Below are 16690 nucleotides of genomic sequence, written 5' to 3' on the forward strand. Positions count from 1 at the left end.
ATAAAGTCGTTTGGAGGGACTCATATTTTGCAAACATACATGTATACGATACGCGCATGTATGCTGAACCACAGCCACAGTCTGTGGCTGAACGATTCCCTAATGTTTTGTGTTGCGTTTATTCTGTCGCAGCGTAACTCAGCATGCCGCAACTTTTCAATTCATCTGGCTGAAGTGGTTTGATTGGACTCCTTTGTTTCATTTCATCTTAAGTGTTTTATACAGGGTGTCCCAGAAAAGTGAGCCCCTACTAATATTGCTTATATCTCCAAAACCGTATGTCCACGATAATGAAAGACCCCTTGTTAGGAAGGAACGGTCAATTTCGGCTCTAATAGGCTACCTATAGTGTGGCTCTGAACGAATACGTATTACACTGAGAACGACCAGAACAAAATGTGTTACTAGATCGGGTGAAACACGGCACGAAGAATGAGTAAACGCACGTAAACTGAAATATGTAGTCACATGCGAAGAAATTTCGACCATATCTGATACCGCTAAATGTTTCACCTAGAATTTGATATTGAATTGTGCTTTTCACAATGCTGGCCGTGTTGTGCGAGATATGTAACGGAATTACGGCTTATCTGGATGGAGTTTGATTGCTCTTTGTAATGAACGGCTTCCCAAAGCATCCCAAATGATGCACGGTTGCAGAAATACTGTCGATCTTTATAATTGGAGGCACTTTTTTGGGACACCCTGTATAGGGCGTATTCACTTGGCCAGATTCCACGAAAGCACGAAAATCCACGGGAACTTCACCTGAATTCACCTGCGGGCTGCGACTAATGATGCTGAGCACTGAACACATATCTGAACATGATCGGCGCTGCTCACATCCGGCCAAAAATGCGATCACTGCCATTCATCCGTGAGCAATGGCTCGCGGAAATCTTTGGCCGGTACGCGGCAGCGACGAACGCACGGGCCGCCGCGCCGGGCCGGCCCGTGTGTTCGGGGTCGGCCCGGCGCGCCAGTCGCCGTGGAGACGCCATGGAGGGAGCGCAGCTGATCACCTCGGAGGCGGACTCGCAGGTAAAGACACCGGTCGGAGCGGGTGCAGGAACGGAGGTAGCAGCGGAGGAACGGTAAGCACGAATGTTGGAACGGTCGGTATGGGCGTTGGAACGGGGGTAAGGGTGGTAGAACGGTCGGAACGGATGCAGGAACGGTTAATGAGAGTGGTGGAACGGATATAGTGATTGAGGAACGGTCGGTATGAGAGGTGAAATGGTTCTATCATATCAGTGGTGGAACGGTTAGTAAGTGTGCTGGAACGGTCGGTGCGTGTATTGGAACGGTCGGTACGGGTGGTAGAACGGTTGGTACGGGTGTTGAAACGATAAATACGTGTGCTGGAATGGTCGATACGTGTGCTGGATTGGTCGGTACGGGTGTTGAAATGGTCGGGGTATCGGTGAAATGCTAAGTATCGGTGAAATGTAATGCTGCGTAACAAAACGCTACAAGGGTTTTCCAATGGATCTGTGACACAAAGATAAATGTTAATGTCATCAAGCAGAGAGGCCGTGGCCCGTGACCTGTATATAAATAGCCGCTCGAGTCCGCCCCTCGACCGCTACATGCAATCCGTGCTCAATCTGGTAAATATTCAAATCTCCTATCTCGTTGCATCTGTCGCGTATTGCCCGTCTCGCGTACCGCCCGTCCCATAATCCTCTGCATAATCTGCAGCAGCCTCTGGCCAACGGTAAGAGAGAGCTCACATTCAGTGCAGAAGGTCGCAGTGTAAAGTATAGCCATGGGGCCCTGGTGGGAGCAAGATGGATGGGACAGGTGGCGAGCCGCACCCAGTGCGTGACTGGCTATTTTTTTTTCCTGCATTTCACTGCGTCTCGAAATAATTTAACTTTACAGATAAGTAAGTTTGTAAATGCCTTCCTATTATTAAGCAGTGCCACTGCTCAGTCAGCGTCATTAAAGTGGCCATCCGTGATCCGACCTTAACATTAGCTTTGAGCTGAGAGCCAAATTGGGATCCCTGGCTTGCAATTACCGATTTGGGCACTCACAACATCGAGAAATACATTAATTCCGAAATATTTAATTTCAAAGTTACAGTTTTAAAATTCTAAGGGGCTAATGTAGGGACCTATTTGATGCCCCCTTAGACTTTGTGACGTCAGCGCAGATCTAGCGATTTTTTATTCATATACTAAAACCTTTGGTAGAACATGGTGGTATATACTGCTTTGTGCGCAACATCTGCCACACTTTATGGATGTCAAATTGTTGCTTCGCAGTGACGTCACAGGAACAGCGGAGGTCCCAAAAAGCAAACAAACGTAAAGTGTAATAACATGAAAACTGGTGTGAATATCTGTCGATGAAATTTGGCAGATATCCATTATCCATTTTTTTATCTTTCTGAACGACGGCACATCACTTTTATGCTAATTGATAAACGTTTTTGAAGGTGGAACCTGAAAGGGCTTCTTTAAATATCCATTCACCTTGTTATTTTGGCATATGCTAAAGCATAATCACAAATGGTAATGTTTTGCCTGCATGCATATTAACCATCATATAATATGCAAGCGAAGCATGCTCGAGTTTCATCTTACAATGATATTAGCCATATGCCTTTGTGAGGCGACCTACATTTATTGTGAAGTAGGCACTAGCCGTTTTCACGATGGCCATCTGGTACACATTTGGTGCACATATGGTGCAGATTAGGTACAGATTTGGTCAAATTAGGTTCAGTGTGTCCCTTAGTAGCTATCAGCTAGGGTTGTACTATGTAATTGCTTATATGTCTGCTTTGTCATATTAACAGAGAGTATCATCGATTAAAACACTGAAATAAATTCATGAAATAAAGATATTTGCTGTAAAAGAGATTGGGTGCAGATTTGGTCAAATTAGGTGTACTTTCCAGACAGCTCGTCGTGAAAACGGCTACTGCGTACTTTATATCATCAGTAAAACACCTTTTGGGGCGACAATTTAATTGAAATGGGAACAAATATGATACCTCTTTTTTGCATTTTGCACGTGTAGTGGGGGCCAGTCACATAGATCAAGAGTATCCGATGTCTGGTAGGGGGGATGTACAGCCCTCTGTAAACTGCGTGGTAGGTATTCTTTTTTTCGATAAAACCGAGAATAACGCGAATAGTATGCTATCGGTCACTCGGAAATCGTAGCAGCAAGATGCGCGAGACTCCGCACCCTAGATTGGCATTATCATCGTATTCCTTTTCCTCCCAGTTTGGCAACAAAACCCAAAAGTTTATCTTTGCCCCCAAAACAAACTTTTGCATTTTGTTGCCACACAAGGCGTATACTTCGATTAGTGACAGACCTAATCGAAGGAGTCGAGCATGGCACATCTATTTGCAGTGAGTTCCGACCGACTGATAACATAGCCTTTGAGTTATTATCGGTTTTATCGGAAAAAGAACACCTACCACGCAGTCTGCTGAGGACTGTACATAGTCTACCTTACAAAAAAAGAATACCGCTTGTCAATTGCCCAAGCGGCTGTCGAGATAGAGGACTCTCAAAATTGCCAATTCTGCAAAATAGCTTAACCCTCGCCCTGGCAGGGCATTTTTCATAACACGGCCTGGTTGATGCAACCCCCCTCGCGATTGGCTCCTATGGCTCCTTGAGAAACACCAAATTTGGTAGGTAGGTGGGCCCCCTAAATTTCTCGCCCCTGTGCAAGTTTGGTTGCTCTAGGTCAATATTTAGGGGGGTTTGGGGGTATAAATGTAAAATTTTTGTTAAAAACAGGTCAAACGTTTTTCGCTTATAACTTTTGATCTAATTAAGATAGAGCAAAAAGAAAAGCACCAGTGAACTCAGCACGTCAAGGCGCGTCGAATGATATACTAGTTTGCTTGCTTAAGTGTACTTTAGATTTTCCTAGTTATTAAGTAAACTTTAATTAATTAACTAAGTTCAAATTAACCACATTGCATCACATCGATTACGATGATGAGCTTCCTCCAGACGCCGCATTCTTTTCACCCAGGGGGCTCTGTTACCGCTAGCGCGCTGTCGCTGCGGCCGCCCGGCGCCGCCTCTGCCTCCACCTCTGCCTCCGCCTCCGCCACGGCGGCTCCGCCGCCGGCGCCGCCGCTGCGGGCCGCGGGCCTGGATCGTTGTATGGATATTGCGCAAAGATCTTTAAAATTAAAAAAGAAAATGTTGGCCGGTTGTGTGTACTGACGGCATTTTGATCCTCGGGAGAACGCCGCCGCGGCCCGCCCCTAACCCATCCGGGATAACCCGTCGACCGGCTCTAGCCAGTGTTGGTTGGCCGGCAGGGCCTGCGGCGCGCCGCTCAAACGAGCTGGCGCGTCGCAGGCCCGGCCGGTGACAGGGGCGCCGCCCCGTGGCACGTGTGACGCGGGGCGGCGCGGGCGGGGGCGGCGGCCCGTCCGGAGCTCCGGGGAGGTACCTATCCCACAGAGCTCCCCGGACGGCGAGCTAACCAGATCTCCCCGGGACCGGGACGGTCATAGCCAATGGCGCCGTCCCGGCCTGGCCGGACGGGTCGCACATAACAACGCCGACATTGCAACATCGTGATTGATGTGTCCTGCTTGCTTTATGTTGCCGTCTTTTTGTGTCATCCGTTTATGATGTAATAATATAATTTATTATGAAAAGTGAAACCACGTTTTTGCTAATAACTTGACACACAATGAGGCTAGGGCTTCAAAAATGGTGCCTTTGTGTTCCTTGCGATCAGGAGATTCGAATGATAAGCGATATGATGCACTTTGATGAACTTGAACTTAACACGCGCACCGACGGGGGGCGGATATCCGCCCCCCCCCTGCGGTTTTTCGCGAATAGCGGGAGAACCGCGGCGCGTAGCGCCGCGAAATTTGGTACGACTATTTTCTCATCAATTTTACACATGGTGTTGAAGTTTGAACCTCCTAACTTTGAAGGTCAGGTCACCAGGTCACTTTGAATGACCCAACCTCAAGTCACCTTTTTGCAACTTTGTCACCGTGCCAGAGCTACAGTATAGATGTCGGAGGCCTTTGAAAGTCGCAGGATGTTATTAGGTCATTAGTAGCTATATTTGTATATCTCGGAATTTAGATGTCGGTGACCTAAGGTCAGGTCAATTTCGCGACCTCCCCATTATAAGTCAATGGGGGAAAAATCAACTCCCTGTTTTTACCACTAAAACGGGTCGGAATGGCCCCATATACCATACATGACTTCATATACGATCAACCTTCACTACCTTGAGGTCTGTTTTGCTGTTGGGCAGCTGTAAGGTCATGTGACGTCATCAAAGGTCACCAAAGGTTTTTTGCCAATAACTCTGTACAGGAACAAGATACAGCCGCGCGGATGGTCTCATTGTGTTCAGCTCGTCAAGACGCATCGAATGATATACATGATGACCTCGAGGTCACGTGACCTGAGGTCAACCTTTGACCTTGACCTTTCGAGGTCAAAATATATATCATTCGATGCGGATTGACCAGAGGATCGCGATGATGCCCTTAGTTTGTTCCTATATTGACTAGTTTGAAAGTTATTCGAGAAAAACTCTCCCTATACCTAGCGCCGCCGTTTTGACTTTTTTGACCCTTGTGACGTCATCTTTGACCTGACCTGAAAATGACCTTAGTAAAAATTGTAGACCTTGTCCGTGCGTATCCCTTGCCATTTACCGCTTGTCGCTACCTTGCTTCGTTCTCGAGATCTCAGGGGGGGGGCGGTCATCCGCCCCCCCCCCCCGTCGGTACGAAGTTGGCGCAGACCCCCGTCGGTGCGCGGGTTAATTGCTTTTTACTTAATTTTTTATGAAAATGTTAAGCTCACTGAAATTGGTAACAATTTATACCATCCGATGCGCACGAACGTGCGGAGTTCGCTGGTGCTCTTATTTTTACTCTATCTTTACTGGCTAAAAAGTTATAGGCAAAAACCTTTTGACATGTTTTAGCGAATTTTTTGCATTAATGCCCCCCAAAAGAAAACCGCCCTAAATATTGACCTAAAACAACCAGATTTGCACAGGGGTGAGATCTCCTATGGGCCCACCTACTCTGTAAATTTGGCGTTTCTAGGTGCCAAGGAGCCAATCGCCAGGCGGGGTCGTAAGTACCAACCCCCCGCCTCGCCGTCCGCGTTATGAAAAAGAGAACCGCTTACTGCGAAATACGACTATTAAGTCTCATTTCTCAGCTGCTCATTTATGGGCCATTTAACTCCGCATTATTCAGACAATGCGGTTTTCTCAGATATCCCACCAGACCACAAAATACTGAGTTTTACGGCATTCACGACAGTTCTTTATAATAGCTCATTTCACTGACTCATGTGCGTGAAATGACACAGCGGCATATGTGCAATGCATTGCTGGCTTCGTACTTTATAGACCTAAAAGACCGAGATCTCCGGCACTTAACCAAGGTGATATTATATACGTGCGATGTAACTACTGGCTCAGTGCAGCTGGCTGGCACACGACGCTGAAACATGAAGAGGACAAACCCATGGGAATCTTGACGTGGACATGTAGAAGAAGAATACTTTAGTACTTATCATATGATAACGAGCGAGCCAGCGAAGCGAAGTCTTTGCAACATAACGGAAAAAATATCAGTATGACCGGCCCGACCCGGCCCGGCACGACCCGGCCTGTAACGCTTTTGAGAGGCTTATAACTCAGCAACCGCTGGGCCGATTGGCATGCGGTCTTTTTTTTTGTTGGGTAGTTCCATTCCTTCTACCCCGTGGTTGGCTATTCTTGATGCATTTGGGAGACCGTCGTGGCGCCTCGTGAAAAGCCAAGGGTGTTCAAGCAGTTCTACAGAATTAGCGCTATTGGGAGGTCTATATCTCGGTAACTACTTAGGTGATTGAATTGTAGTAATTTTTATAGGATAGTTGGATCCCTTTTACCGAACATCGGATACTCTCGATGCATGTGGGTCACCCCCAGTGCACGTGCAAAATGCAGCAATAAGAGGTGCCAAATTTGTTTTCATTACAATTACTCTGAAATTACTGGGGCGATTTCGCTATAAGTAAAGTAATCTTGGCTGAAACTTGGCATGCAGGTAGGAACCCACTAGGCATTCCATTCCCATGCATTAGGGTTAGGGTGCTACTGCACGTGCGTACGTGCAGGGGGCGTTTCCAGATCTCGAGAACGGCTGGGCCGATTGCGCTCAAATTTGGTGAGCAGTCAGGGACCGGTTGGTAGGGTGCCGTGCAAAAGTCACTTTGGACCCAGTTTGCACGTCGCACGCAGGGTGCCGCTTCTAGATCTCGGGAACAGCTGGGTCGATTGCCTTCAAATTTGGCACACTGCTAGTGACCAGGGTGCAGTACAAAAGCCAGTTGCAAGTACCCTCTCGCCCTTCCGCACGTGCAGGGCTCACTCTCTCGTAGCTCACTCGTTCTTCGCCCAAAAGGCGTTTTACTGGTAATAGTTGCATGGGGTAGTTCCATGGTGCCAAGCGGTATGCTGTTGTATTATTATTTAGAAGGCAGTAGCGCTCAGATGCGATGCATTGAACCATAATTGAAGAGTTGCTCGTTTATTACGGCTGGGTGGTTAAGAGCGTCTGTTTTTTTTTTGTTTTTTTTTTGGCGGCACATTCCTTTTTTGTTATAATGGATATAATGCATATAGGAAAAGGCTTGAACGGCAGTGCAACTTCTTGCTGTCCTGTCAGTGAAGAAATGTACAAGCAAGCCCTTAAACTGAACCCCAGCATATTCCCTAAATTCCCATCAAACAGCATTAGTGTAGGTAACGATATCAACGTCCGTAAGGGTCAGCAAGTTCACAAAAGTTAGCGGGTCTACTGCCAAACAAGCCCTCGGCCTCTGGCACATGACCGGCGATTTAAAAAACGTGTGACTTTGGGTACACGTTTCCTCGTAAACTTAATTGACAAGCAGCGTCACAAACACTGTGGCGCCGCTGAATCACCAACTGATGAAGTTATAAGAAGCCTCACGTTCATATCCTCATCGGCAGAGTTCGAGCCATGACCGTCGTGGGTTCCGTATCCCGCTGGCGGTGGGGAGGCTGCCGCAGAGACTCAGCGGCCGGACCACAGTGCTGCTGGTCGCGCTGCTGGCCGGCTCCATGCTGCTGCTGCACTCGGCCGGATCCGGACACATGAGTCCGGCCGCGCTGGGGCAGCACTACAGTCGGATCCGCAGTGCCGCCCACAGTCAGCTCCGCAGCCTGCTGGGCAGCTCCAGCAGCGAGCCGCTCAGCTCCGTCTACTGCTCGCAGGCGTGCCCGTGCGCCTGCCGGCCGTGGCGGAGGCCGGAGGACGGCGAACCTCCCGAGCCGATCGTCTCCAACTGCGGGCCCACCGCCGACCGGCGCGGCGCGCGACAGAACGTGCTTGCCTACACCTTCTTTGGCACCAACGTCTCCGCTTACCTGAGCGGCATCGAGCGGAACGCGATGCGTTCACTTGAGTTTTACCCAGGATGGACAATGCGCGTCTTCCACGACGGCAAAGATAGCTCCGCAGAATGGAACAAGACAGCCTGCGAAGTCACTTGCCAGTAAGTTTACTTTATCTCTGTTGTTTTGAATACATCAGCTTACATTGGGCATCAGCTTACATTACATTACATTACATTACATTACATTACATTACATCAGCTTACATATTTACAGCATGTAAATTTTGGTTGTATACTGGTCTGATTCTTTTTACAGCACATTAAAGGTAGTGTGCCACCTTTGAAAGATTTCCCATTTTATTTTTCCTAGGATAAGAAGCTTCTGTTTTTACCTAATATCGCAAAAAAAAATCAAAAATGGGCCTGGAATAGTGCCTTTTTCGCCTAAAAGTTTTTCGGTTTTTAGATATGTATAACAACTGTAGTGGGCTCACCTGCAAACAGGCGTCGGGCAACAATCGCGAATGCGGCGCACTTGTGACAATAAGCAAAGGTCATTCTAGTGTTACGACCATACGACGTACGGGAATGAGTTATCAGCTGTCTAATCGTAGACAACACAATGTCGAGCCTTAAACTGTAAGCCCGTATTGGTATTGTTTCTTTTATTTGGCTGTCGAACATTATTTATGGTTTGAAATATGATTTTCTGTAAAATAATTGATATGAAAAAGCCGTCTTATAAGTTATGACCCCATTTCACCACACGCAAGTGGCAGAAATGACAATGATCAGCTGACGCATTTTTCTTGGCCGAAGCATGGATGAGATAATAATGGATTGGTGTCTTCGCAGTTTTTGGCGACATTGAGCTCAGGCCTGCCATCTAGCGGGAGAATTGTCGTAAGTTAGGAGCAAGCCGAGTGAACGCCGCTGATTAGCATTGTGACACACGGGAGTGTGGTGAAGTAGCAGGCTTGATGTGCAATTTTTCAAAAGGTTATGTCTTTATATGTCAGTAAAAGCGAAGAAATTAATAGATTTATGTGCAGGGTCAGTAATAAGATAAGCAGTTCCATGTTATTTCCTCATTAAATCGTGAAACAGGGAGTTATTGGAGACTTCGCCAGCACGTGTCGTTTTCGCTATTTTTCACATGAGTCTTTACTTGGCCTAAATCAACAAATTGTCCGATCAAAGAACAAAACGAACGTAAGTACTATCTATAAGTCTAATGAAAAACTTAAACGGAATTGCTAACGTCATTGCCGCTCAATATGTCATTCAAGACGCTCTATGAAAAGGACCCAACCGGTGGTGCGTAGTCGATGAAATTTCAGTAACTTTGGCTCCAACTCCGATTCCGGTATCCAAATATCGACTCCGACTCCTCCGGGCAGAACTGTCAATTCACACAGACTCCGACTCTGACTCCGCCTGCAGCCCTGGTAAGTCTGTGGAGTGATGACTTTTCGGTGACGTTCGACTCATACTCGGGCTACAGCTTTTAAAAATCAACCGACTCCGAGTCGGAACAGAACCGCTGGCTCTGACTACAACTTCGCAGCCCTGGCCCAAGATAGCTGCCTAAAACAACTTTTTTGTGTGATCTTCTTCGTACATTGTTAATGCTATTTTAAACAAGGGGTGGAAAAGGGAGACGAAGCCTTTGCAAACAAGGATCTCCTGTTGCGAATCAATCAGCTGCTGGAAAAGAAAGGCATAAACACCACGCATCTCATTTCATCGTTTTCCTAACAGCTCTGCACCAATGTAAGCACTGATCAATGCAGTGCGAGCATCGATGTGACATTTATGTACCAAGTTTGAGTGTTATCCGCCCAGCCGTTCTTGAGATATGGAAGCGGCACCAGCACCCCCATAGTGACACATGAAAATGCATTGGCCACTGGGCGCCTAACTATTGACGAAGTTTTACTGTAATTGGCCCAGCCATTGCGGAGTTACTTTATGTGGAACAATTTCGACACCCCTAAGTTGGCACGTGACACGTGCCGTAACATTAACTAAGATGAAGAAAATCTGGCGTAATTCGGAGAAGAAGGAATGAACCTACCAAATATGTAAGTGACATATTGTCAAACTGCTGTACCATTGTGAGTAAATAACCATATAAAAGGTCGTACAAGCCGATGTGACTGGTCGTTTCAATACACACCGTCTTACACATTTTATTTTCGTTATTACCTAAAGACTGCTTGACGTTTTTGGCTTTCAAGCATTTAAGACGTTTTTTGTCGTCTCAGGTCCAATAAGATTACCTCCAACTCGTGGGAATATGCACTTCAAGCCAACTAACACACCACACCCACGTGTGTCATAATGCTGAGAGATGGCGTTCACTCGGCTTGCTCCTAACTTACGATAATTCTCTCGCTAGATGGCAGGCCTGATCCCAATGTCGCGGATCCCAATGTTAATTTCCACGAGACACCAATCCAGTGTTATATCATCCATGGCCGAAGTCAGAGCGCGCGGCCCGACGCACCACGCGTATTTGGAAATTCCGACCTCGACGAGCATCAGAAGCCACCTAACAGGCGTGTTCGAAACCGCAGGAGATGATGATGAACGGGTTTATCGAAACTTGATTGGATGAACATATCGGTAATAGCGATTTCAGTGTGTGCATTTATTGTTCATAGTGGTGTGAAATGTGGTTGGGGTACGACCGACAACCCGTCGGGGCGAATTTCGCACTGGGGTACTCAAAATTTGAAGAATTTAAGACGTTTCCATGAGTTTTGAAGGTATGGATAAGTTCTAAAAATCCGGTTCTCCTTATCTGGGCCATTAACTCCATACGGTCCAAGAAAGCTGGCACACTACCTTTAAAGAGCCGCTATGCTTAGAGCCGGTAATTTTAATGTGTTGTGGAGGGCGCGGTGAATAGCTCTGCGCTTTGAGCCAGCTTCTAGTGATACAGCCTCGCTCCTGGTTGAGCCACAGCTTCGCAAAAAAATGATCATTGTGTTCACTGTCGGTGGTAGAAAATGCAGTGTCGCATCCCATGCCAGTGTTGGTGGCTTGTGTTGTTTGTGGAGAAATCGCAACAGCTTGTATATTTTTATTAAGCATGCTTTTAAAGGGACCCTCCCACCTTAACATTAGATTTGAGTTGAGATAGCCAAAATGGGGTCCCTGGCTCACAATTACCGGTTTCGGCACTCACAACATCGAGAAATGCCTTAAATCGGAAATATTGAATTTCAAAATTGCAGCATTTTGATTCAGAGGGGCTAATGCTTAGGAATACCCCTCTGAATGTGTGACGTCAGCGCAAATATCTAACGAGTTTTAAATGTTTGACTAAAACGTTTTGTAGCACGCGGTGGTATATGCTATTTGCGCGCAACATCTGCCGCAAACGCCGCACTTCTAAAATAAAGTCGCTAGAAATAGCGGAGATCCCCAAAAAGTAAACAAAAGTAAAAGTCTAATATCTTGAAAACCGGTGAATATTTTTCGGTGAAATTTGGTAGATATTCGTTTTCGCTCTTTCTGAACCGAGCGACATCACTTTCATGCCAATTCATAAACTTTTTTGAAGGTGGGAGGGTCCCTTTAAAGGGCTGTTACGGTACGTTTTGCTCGATACAACAGGTCTGTCGGCTGTCGCTTCGCGCAGTCATTACGCAGGGATGTGTATGGATGGGGATGGTTGAACATGTGCCTTTGGGCTGAGATGCATGCTGCTTAGTGCGCCTACATTCAGTGTCACGTGGAGGCTCACCCCTGCATTCAGATTTTAGTCAAGTGCTTAGAAGTGCGCAGGGAAATGTGTGTGTCTTAAAGTAGAAGTCAGAATGACTTACGAGTTATGAGTTACGAGTATATCAGGTATTTCCTGTCCATATCTACACAAATGTTACTATAATGTTACACTTGTTACCCACGCTTCACTGAGCCTTCCATCCGAGCGCCCTTGAGGGGGGATGACCGTCCCCCCAAAACCAGTAACCTACTTCGAGCACCTGATCATAATGGTAATGCGTAAGACAATCAACACACCGCGAACCCATCGACTGTAAATCTTGTCGTTCACCTGTAGGTTTCCGAACGTGGATTTCTGTGACGTGCGTCGGCTGCCGGGTCTGGGAGACATCAGTAGCCAGACTGCCACCGTGTGGCGGTTTGCCGTCATCGCGGACGAATCGGTCGAACGGTTCGTGATGCGGGACCTCGACTCCATCCTGACTAAGGTGAGACAAATGATTTTGAAATGTGACAGTTTTTCTGTCGCCAAGGACTGAAGCAAATTTTGCTGAAATATACACAAAGAAAGGTTTATATTTGCTTCCAATTGAAAGCCAAACACAATTACAACACGTCGCGAAGCGATGCTTCCATTGTGCTCCGCGGTTGTTCTTCAATTATAGAAAAACACCATTCTAACGAAAACTGTTTGTCAATTTCAAACGACCTACGGTTATTCATATTTTACTTCAGAAACATTTCTGGACCGTTTTCAGAGAGAACGCGACGCTGTGAATGAGTGGCTCGAGTCCAACAAAACGTTCCACGTAATGCGGGATCATCCGTGGCACGGAGCAGAGATTCTGGCCGGCATGTGGGGCGGGTGGAACCGCTACAACGGCAAGTACCGCATCCTCAGGCAGCAGATGCTCAAGGCAGTTAACCCTTCCGGAAAGGTAAGCGGAGGGAATCGTCCCATTTTATCGTATGTTTAAATATTAATCTATCTTGAAAAAAAAATGATTTAGATTACCAAGGTCCTAAAACATAATGATTACTCGCATCAGTAGCCTGTGATGATACTTATTGTTAAGTATTGGTCCTCTCAGTGGTGCTGTAAATTTTGGACAACTCTGCCGCACTGATACTGATCCCCGATATTGAAAAATGATACGTGATAGTCTCTAACAGCACCTATAATCGTGTCTTTTTGTTTCAGCTCTGGTGGGACCAGCGTCTGCTGAGGACAGTTCTGTGGCCGGAGCTGGTCCGAACCGGGGACGTCATGTCCCACGACAGCTATCAGTGTCAAAACTTTCCGCTCACTCAGCCGTACCCGACCAAGCGCGCCAACCTGACAGAGTTTGTCGGCTCGCAGTACACCCGGGTGACGCTGACCGTCCAGAAGGAGTGCCCGATGGCCTGCAGGCCCCGGAGACATATGGACTGGAAGTACTGCTGACACTGCAGTCCCCGTCAGTCACTGCAGCCACTCGACTTCTGCAGTCACTGCTGTCGAGTGCGCACCTTCTCACTTGCCATTGTATGGAGACTTTCAAGCCAACTATTGGGTATTTTTACTGATAGCTAACGGTGGCCTATAAAATGCCAATCGTCAGCTGTTTTTTGTTAATATTTCTTTGTTATTATTGTTGTTGCTGCTGCTGCCTGTTACTGCTGTTGTTGCTGCTGTTACCGTTGTTGTCATCATAAGCCGTTTATTTATGCATTTATTTATTTTGTATTGTGTTAAGTGTCGCTCGGCCGTACATTGAATGCCACTTATAGCCCTCGGCGGGCAGGGGGGGGGGGGTGAAACCAGCCCCTCTAAGTTTTTTTTTTCAGATGTAGCGTAAAAAACGTAAAAGCGTAAATAAAATGCCGTCCTATTCTATTCACGGTATTTGGTAACATTTACAGCGATACCAGTGCTGACAAACGGTGTGATGATGATGAATTGGGGTTTTTGGGCGCCCGGGCTGACAAACGGTTATCCGAGTCAAAGAAATGATTCTTTGGATCGTCAACATACGATGGACTGAAATGCGTGAAAACCATGTTGCATTTGATAGCCGTTTTCTGCTGCTGAGCTTCAGTCAGTGCTGCCATATCCATTCCACGGCGTTTATAAGATTTTGCCCAGGTCACGAAACCGGTACATCTACAGAATAAAGGTCAAGCTACACGTGACCATTCAGGAAATTACGTGCGTGTTTTGCAGATCCGTGATTCCGGAAATTCCTTGATATCAGTTTCTGCGTTTTTCCAGAATTTCCGTGAATTGTCATAGGTACGCTGACGTAGGCAGGCATACAAATAATGAGTGCAATCACGGCAGGTACTTAAAATATATTTATTTCATATCTAAAACCAGGGGCGCTGGAACTACTTTCAGACCGGATGGGGGGAGGGGCACACCATAATAGAGATCAACCTAGGCCCTAGGGTACCCCCAAATCTAGTTTTCTTCGCGGTTTTAGGTCACTTATTTTCCACCCCTTGGCTTTTTCAATAAAAAAGAAAACATTTGCAAAAAGTTGCGGTATTCCGTCTCAAAGATTATGGGGCACCTGTGGGCAGTCTGCCAACAGCCCCAGAGTTGGGGGAAGGGGCAGACTGCCCCCACAGCCACTGCCCTCCTCCCCCCCCCCGGTGTCCGCGCCTATGTCTAAAACATATATTTTGTCAATAAAATGTCAATAAAACATGTAAAATGAAATCACAATTATCAATTACGTCATTTATACTGAGACGGTGCGCCACTAAGTGCGCCAACAACTCTCTCATGTTACGCAAGCACGCAAATTCTGCAAAAAAAGTTCGGAGCTGTGGACTTCATAGCGGTACGGACAATCCTGACAATCCGGCATTTCCTGTATACTGAACATCCGGGATTTGATTGAATCTGCGTGACCCCAGTATATGTATGTATGTATGTATGTATGTATGTATGTATGTATGTATGTATGTATGTATGTATGTATGTATGTATGTATGTATGTATGTATGTATGTATATGTATGTATGTATGTATGTATGTATGTATGTTTGTATGTTTGTATGTATGTATGTATGTTTGTATGTATGTATGTATGTATGTATGTATTTACGATCGTCGACCCTGTGTATTTCCTATCAGCTGAACTTGACCTGCGTACCGATTTCTCACAAAATACGACAAACCGCATCGCGGATAGTGTAGCTAGACCTTAATACTTAAATCAGCTTTATTTTGTTATAAAATGTAGTTTTGCATAGATTTTATTAAAACCTGCACTCAGTGCAGGGTATCTATGTAGGCTCACCGAGTGTCATAGCATGTAAAGGTACCGATTCCGTTTTTTTTTTTTCGTTGACCTGAGATCATTAAGCTTCATCACCACTCACCAGGTTATTCACTGCATGCAATTTCGTCAGCCGTTTCGAATACGGTGACCTAACGTGACCTTGGTGACTTTGAGGGGCCAACTTGACGTTTCCATCTAAGGCAGTCGCCCCCATAGCTTAGCAGCTACCTACTGAGCCGATCGAGAAAAAAAAACACCACCAGTCAATTCACCGTATGCGATTTCATCAACCGTTCAGAATCGTTCCGTGCTTCTATCCTCAGGATACTGAAATCCTTCTCCTCCACGCCGCAACCCCCCTCCGGGCTGGACAGGCAACTTTATCTCATGCGGGCTGCTCCCTTGGAGCGGCACCGCTGCTCCCGAGGGAGCGCACCCCGTAGCCGGGTGCAGTGAGTGCCTTGGGGCTGGGTGGCCTGTCCTCTGGACGGGCTCAGCCCCGGCGACTCACTAGGGTGCCTGCCCAGACCAATATCTCCCCCTATATCCTATCATCCTCCCGGCTCTGAAATGGTCTCATTGGACCGAAAGGGCCTAACCCAACAAAAGAAAAAAAAAGAAAGACCGTTCAGAATATGGTGACATCAGACGACCCCGGCGACCTTCAAAATTGACCTTGACGTTTTCGTCTATGGCAGCCATCTTATAACGGAAACTACTGGTCACTCCTTGAATGATCAAACTATATGAGATAAAGTAACCTGACCGAAAACGTCGTACTGCATATCTATCCATATTGTTATTTGTTAAGCTGCGTCACATTTCAGGTATTTAATCGCTCTACCATTTCTCCTCAAAAGTTATTGTCGAAAAACTGTTGGTATGATGATCTGGCTTGACCTTTCGAGTGACCGCTGGCCATCACCGACACCCTGCCAACTGCAGATGGGCAGAGATAGCATGATTCGCCGTAAGTTTTTTAATTTATCAAAATCACTCAAGATTATAGTTCCACCTTTGTTTTGTTCTATTTGACAAGGGTAATAATTAATACATATGGCCTTCACCGTTATGTGATGTTCCGTCTGGACTCTCCGGGAACGCCTCCCACTGAGCCGTCCCTGACCTCTGCCTCCCCGTGCTCGCCGCCAACACCCCCGACCGGCCCCTCGTCGCCCGCCTCCGGTCTGCCGCCTTTATCGACGAGGGCTGTGTCGTCACCAGCCCCGTCGTCTTCCTTCCCTCTGCTCTCCAGCAGTCCGGCGCGGTCCAGCAGGCGCCGGGCGTGCCACAAGCAG

The 16690-nt window shown here is 46.8% G+C and overlaps 1 protein-coding gene across 1 annotated transcript; it reads left to right on the forward strand.

Moving 5' to 3' along the window:
• Nucleotides 1-515: 515 nt before the first annotated feature.
• Nucleotides 516-13876, forward strand: LOC122378413. The gene is made up of 5 exons (XM_043359435.1): nt 516-1041; nt 8003-8547; nt 12461-12611; nt 12882-13061; nt 13325-13876. The coding sequence occupies exons 1-5, from the start codon at nt 826-828 to the stop codon at nt 13565-13567; spliced, it is 1335 nt and encodes a 444-aa protein (XP_043215370.1). The 5' UTR covers nt 516-825; the 3' UTR covers nt 13568-13876.
• Nucleotides 13877-16690: the final 2814 nt, after the last annotated feature.

The sequence above is a fragment of the Amphibalanus amphitrite genome, unplaced genomic scaffold (genome assembly GCF_019059575.1).
Source record: "Amphibalanus amphitrite isolate SeventyFive unplaced genomic scaffold, NRLGWU_Aamphi_draft 000059F_arrow, whole genome shotgun sequence".
NCBI lineage: Eukaryota > Metazoa > Arthropoda > Thecostraca > Balanomorpha > Balanidae > Amphibalanus > Amphibalanus amphitrite.

Excerpts from the sequence above, each read along its gene's own strand:
- LOC122378413 (XM_043359435.1), top strand. The coding sequence starts at position 826 with ATGATCGGCGCTGCTCACATCCGGCCAAAAATGCGATCACTGCCATTC. Across the intron at positions 1,042-8,002 it reads CCTCGGAGGCGGACTCGCAG|AGTTCGAGCCATGACCGTCG; the intron begins GTAAAGACACCG and ends CCTCATCGGCAG. Across the intron at positions 13,062-13,324 it reads CAGTTAACCCTTCCGGAAAG|CTCTGGTGGGACCAGCGTCT; the intron begins GTAAGCGGAGGG and ends TTTTTGTTTCAG.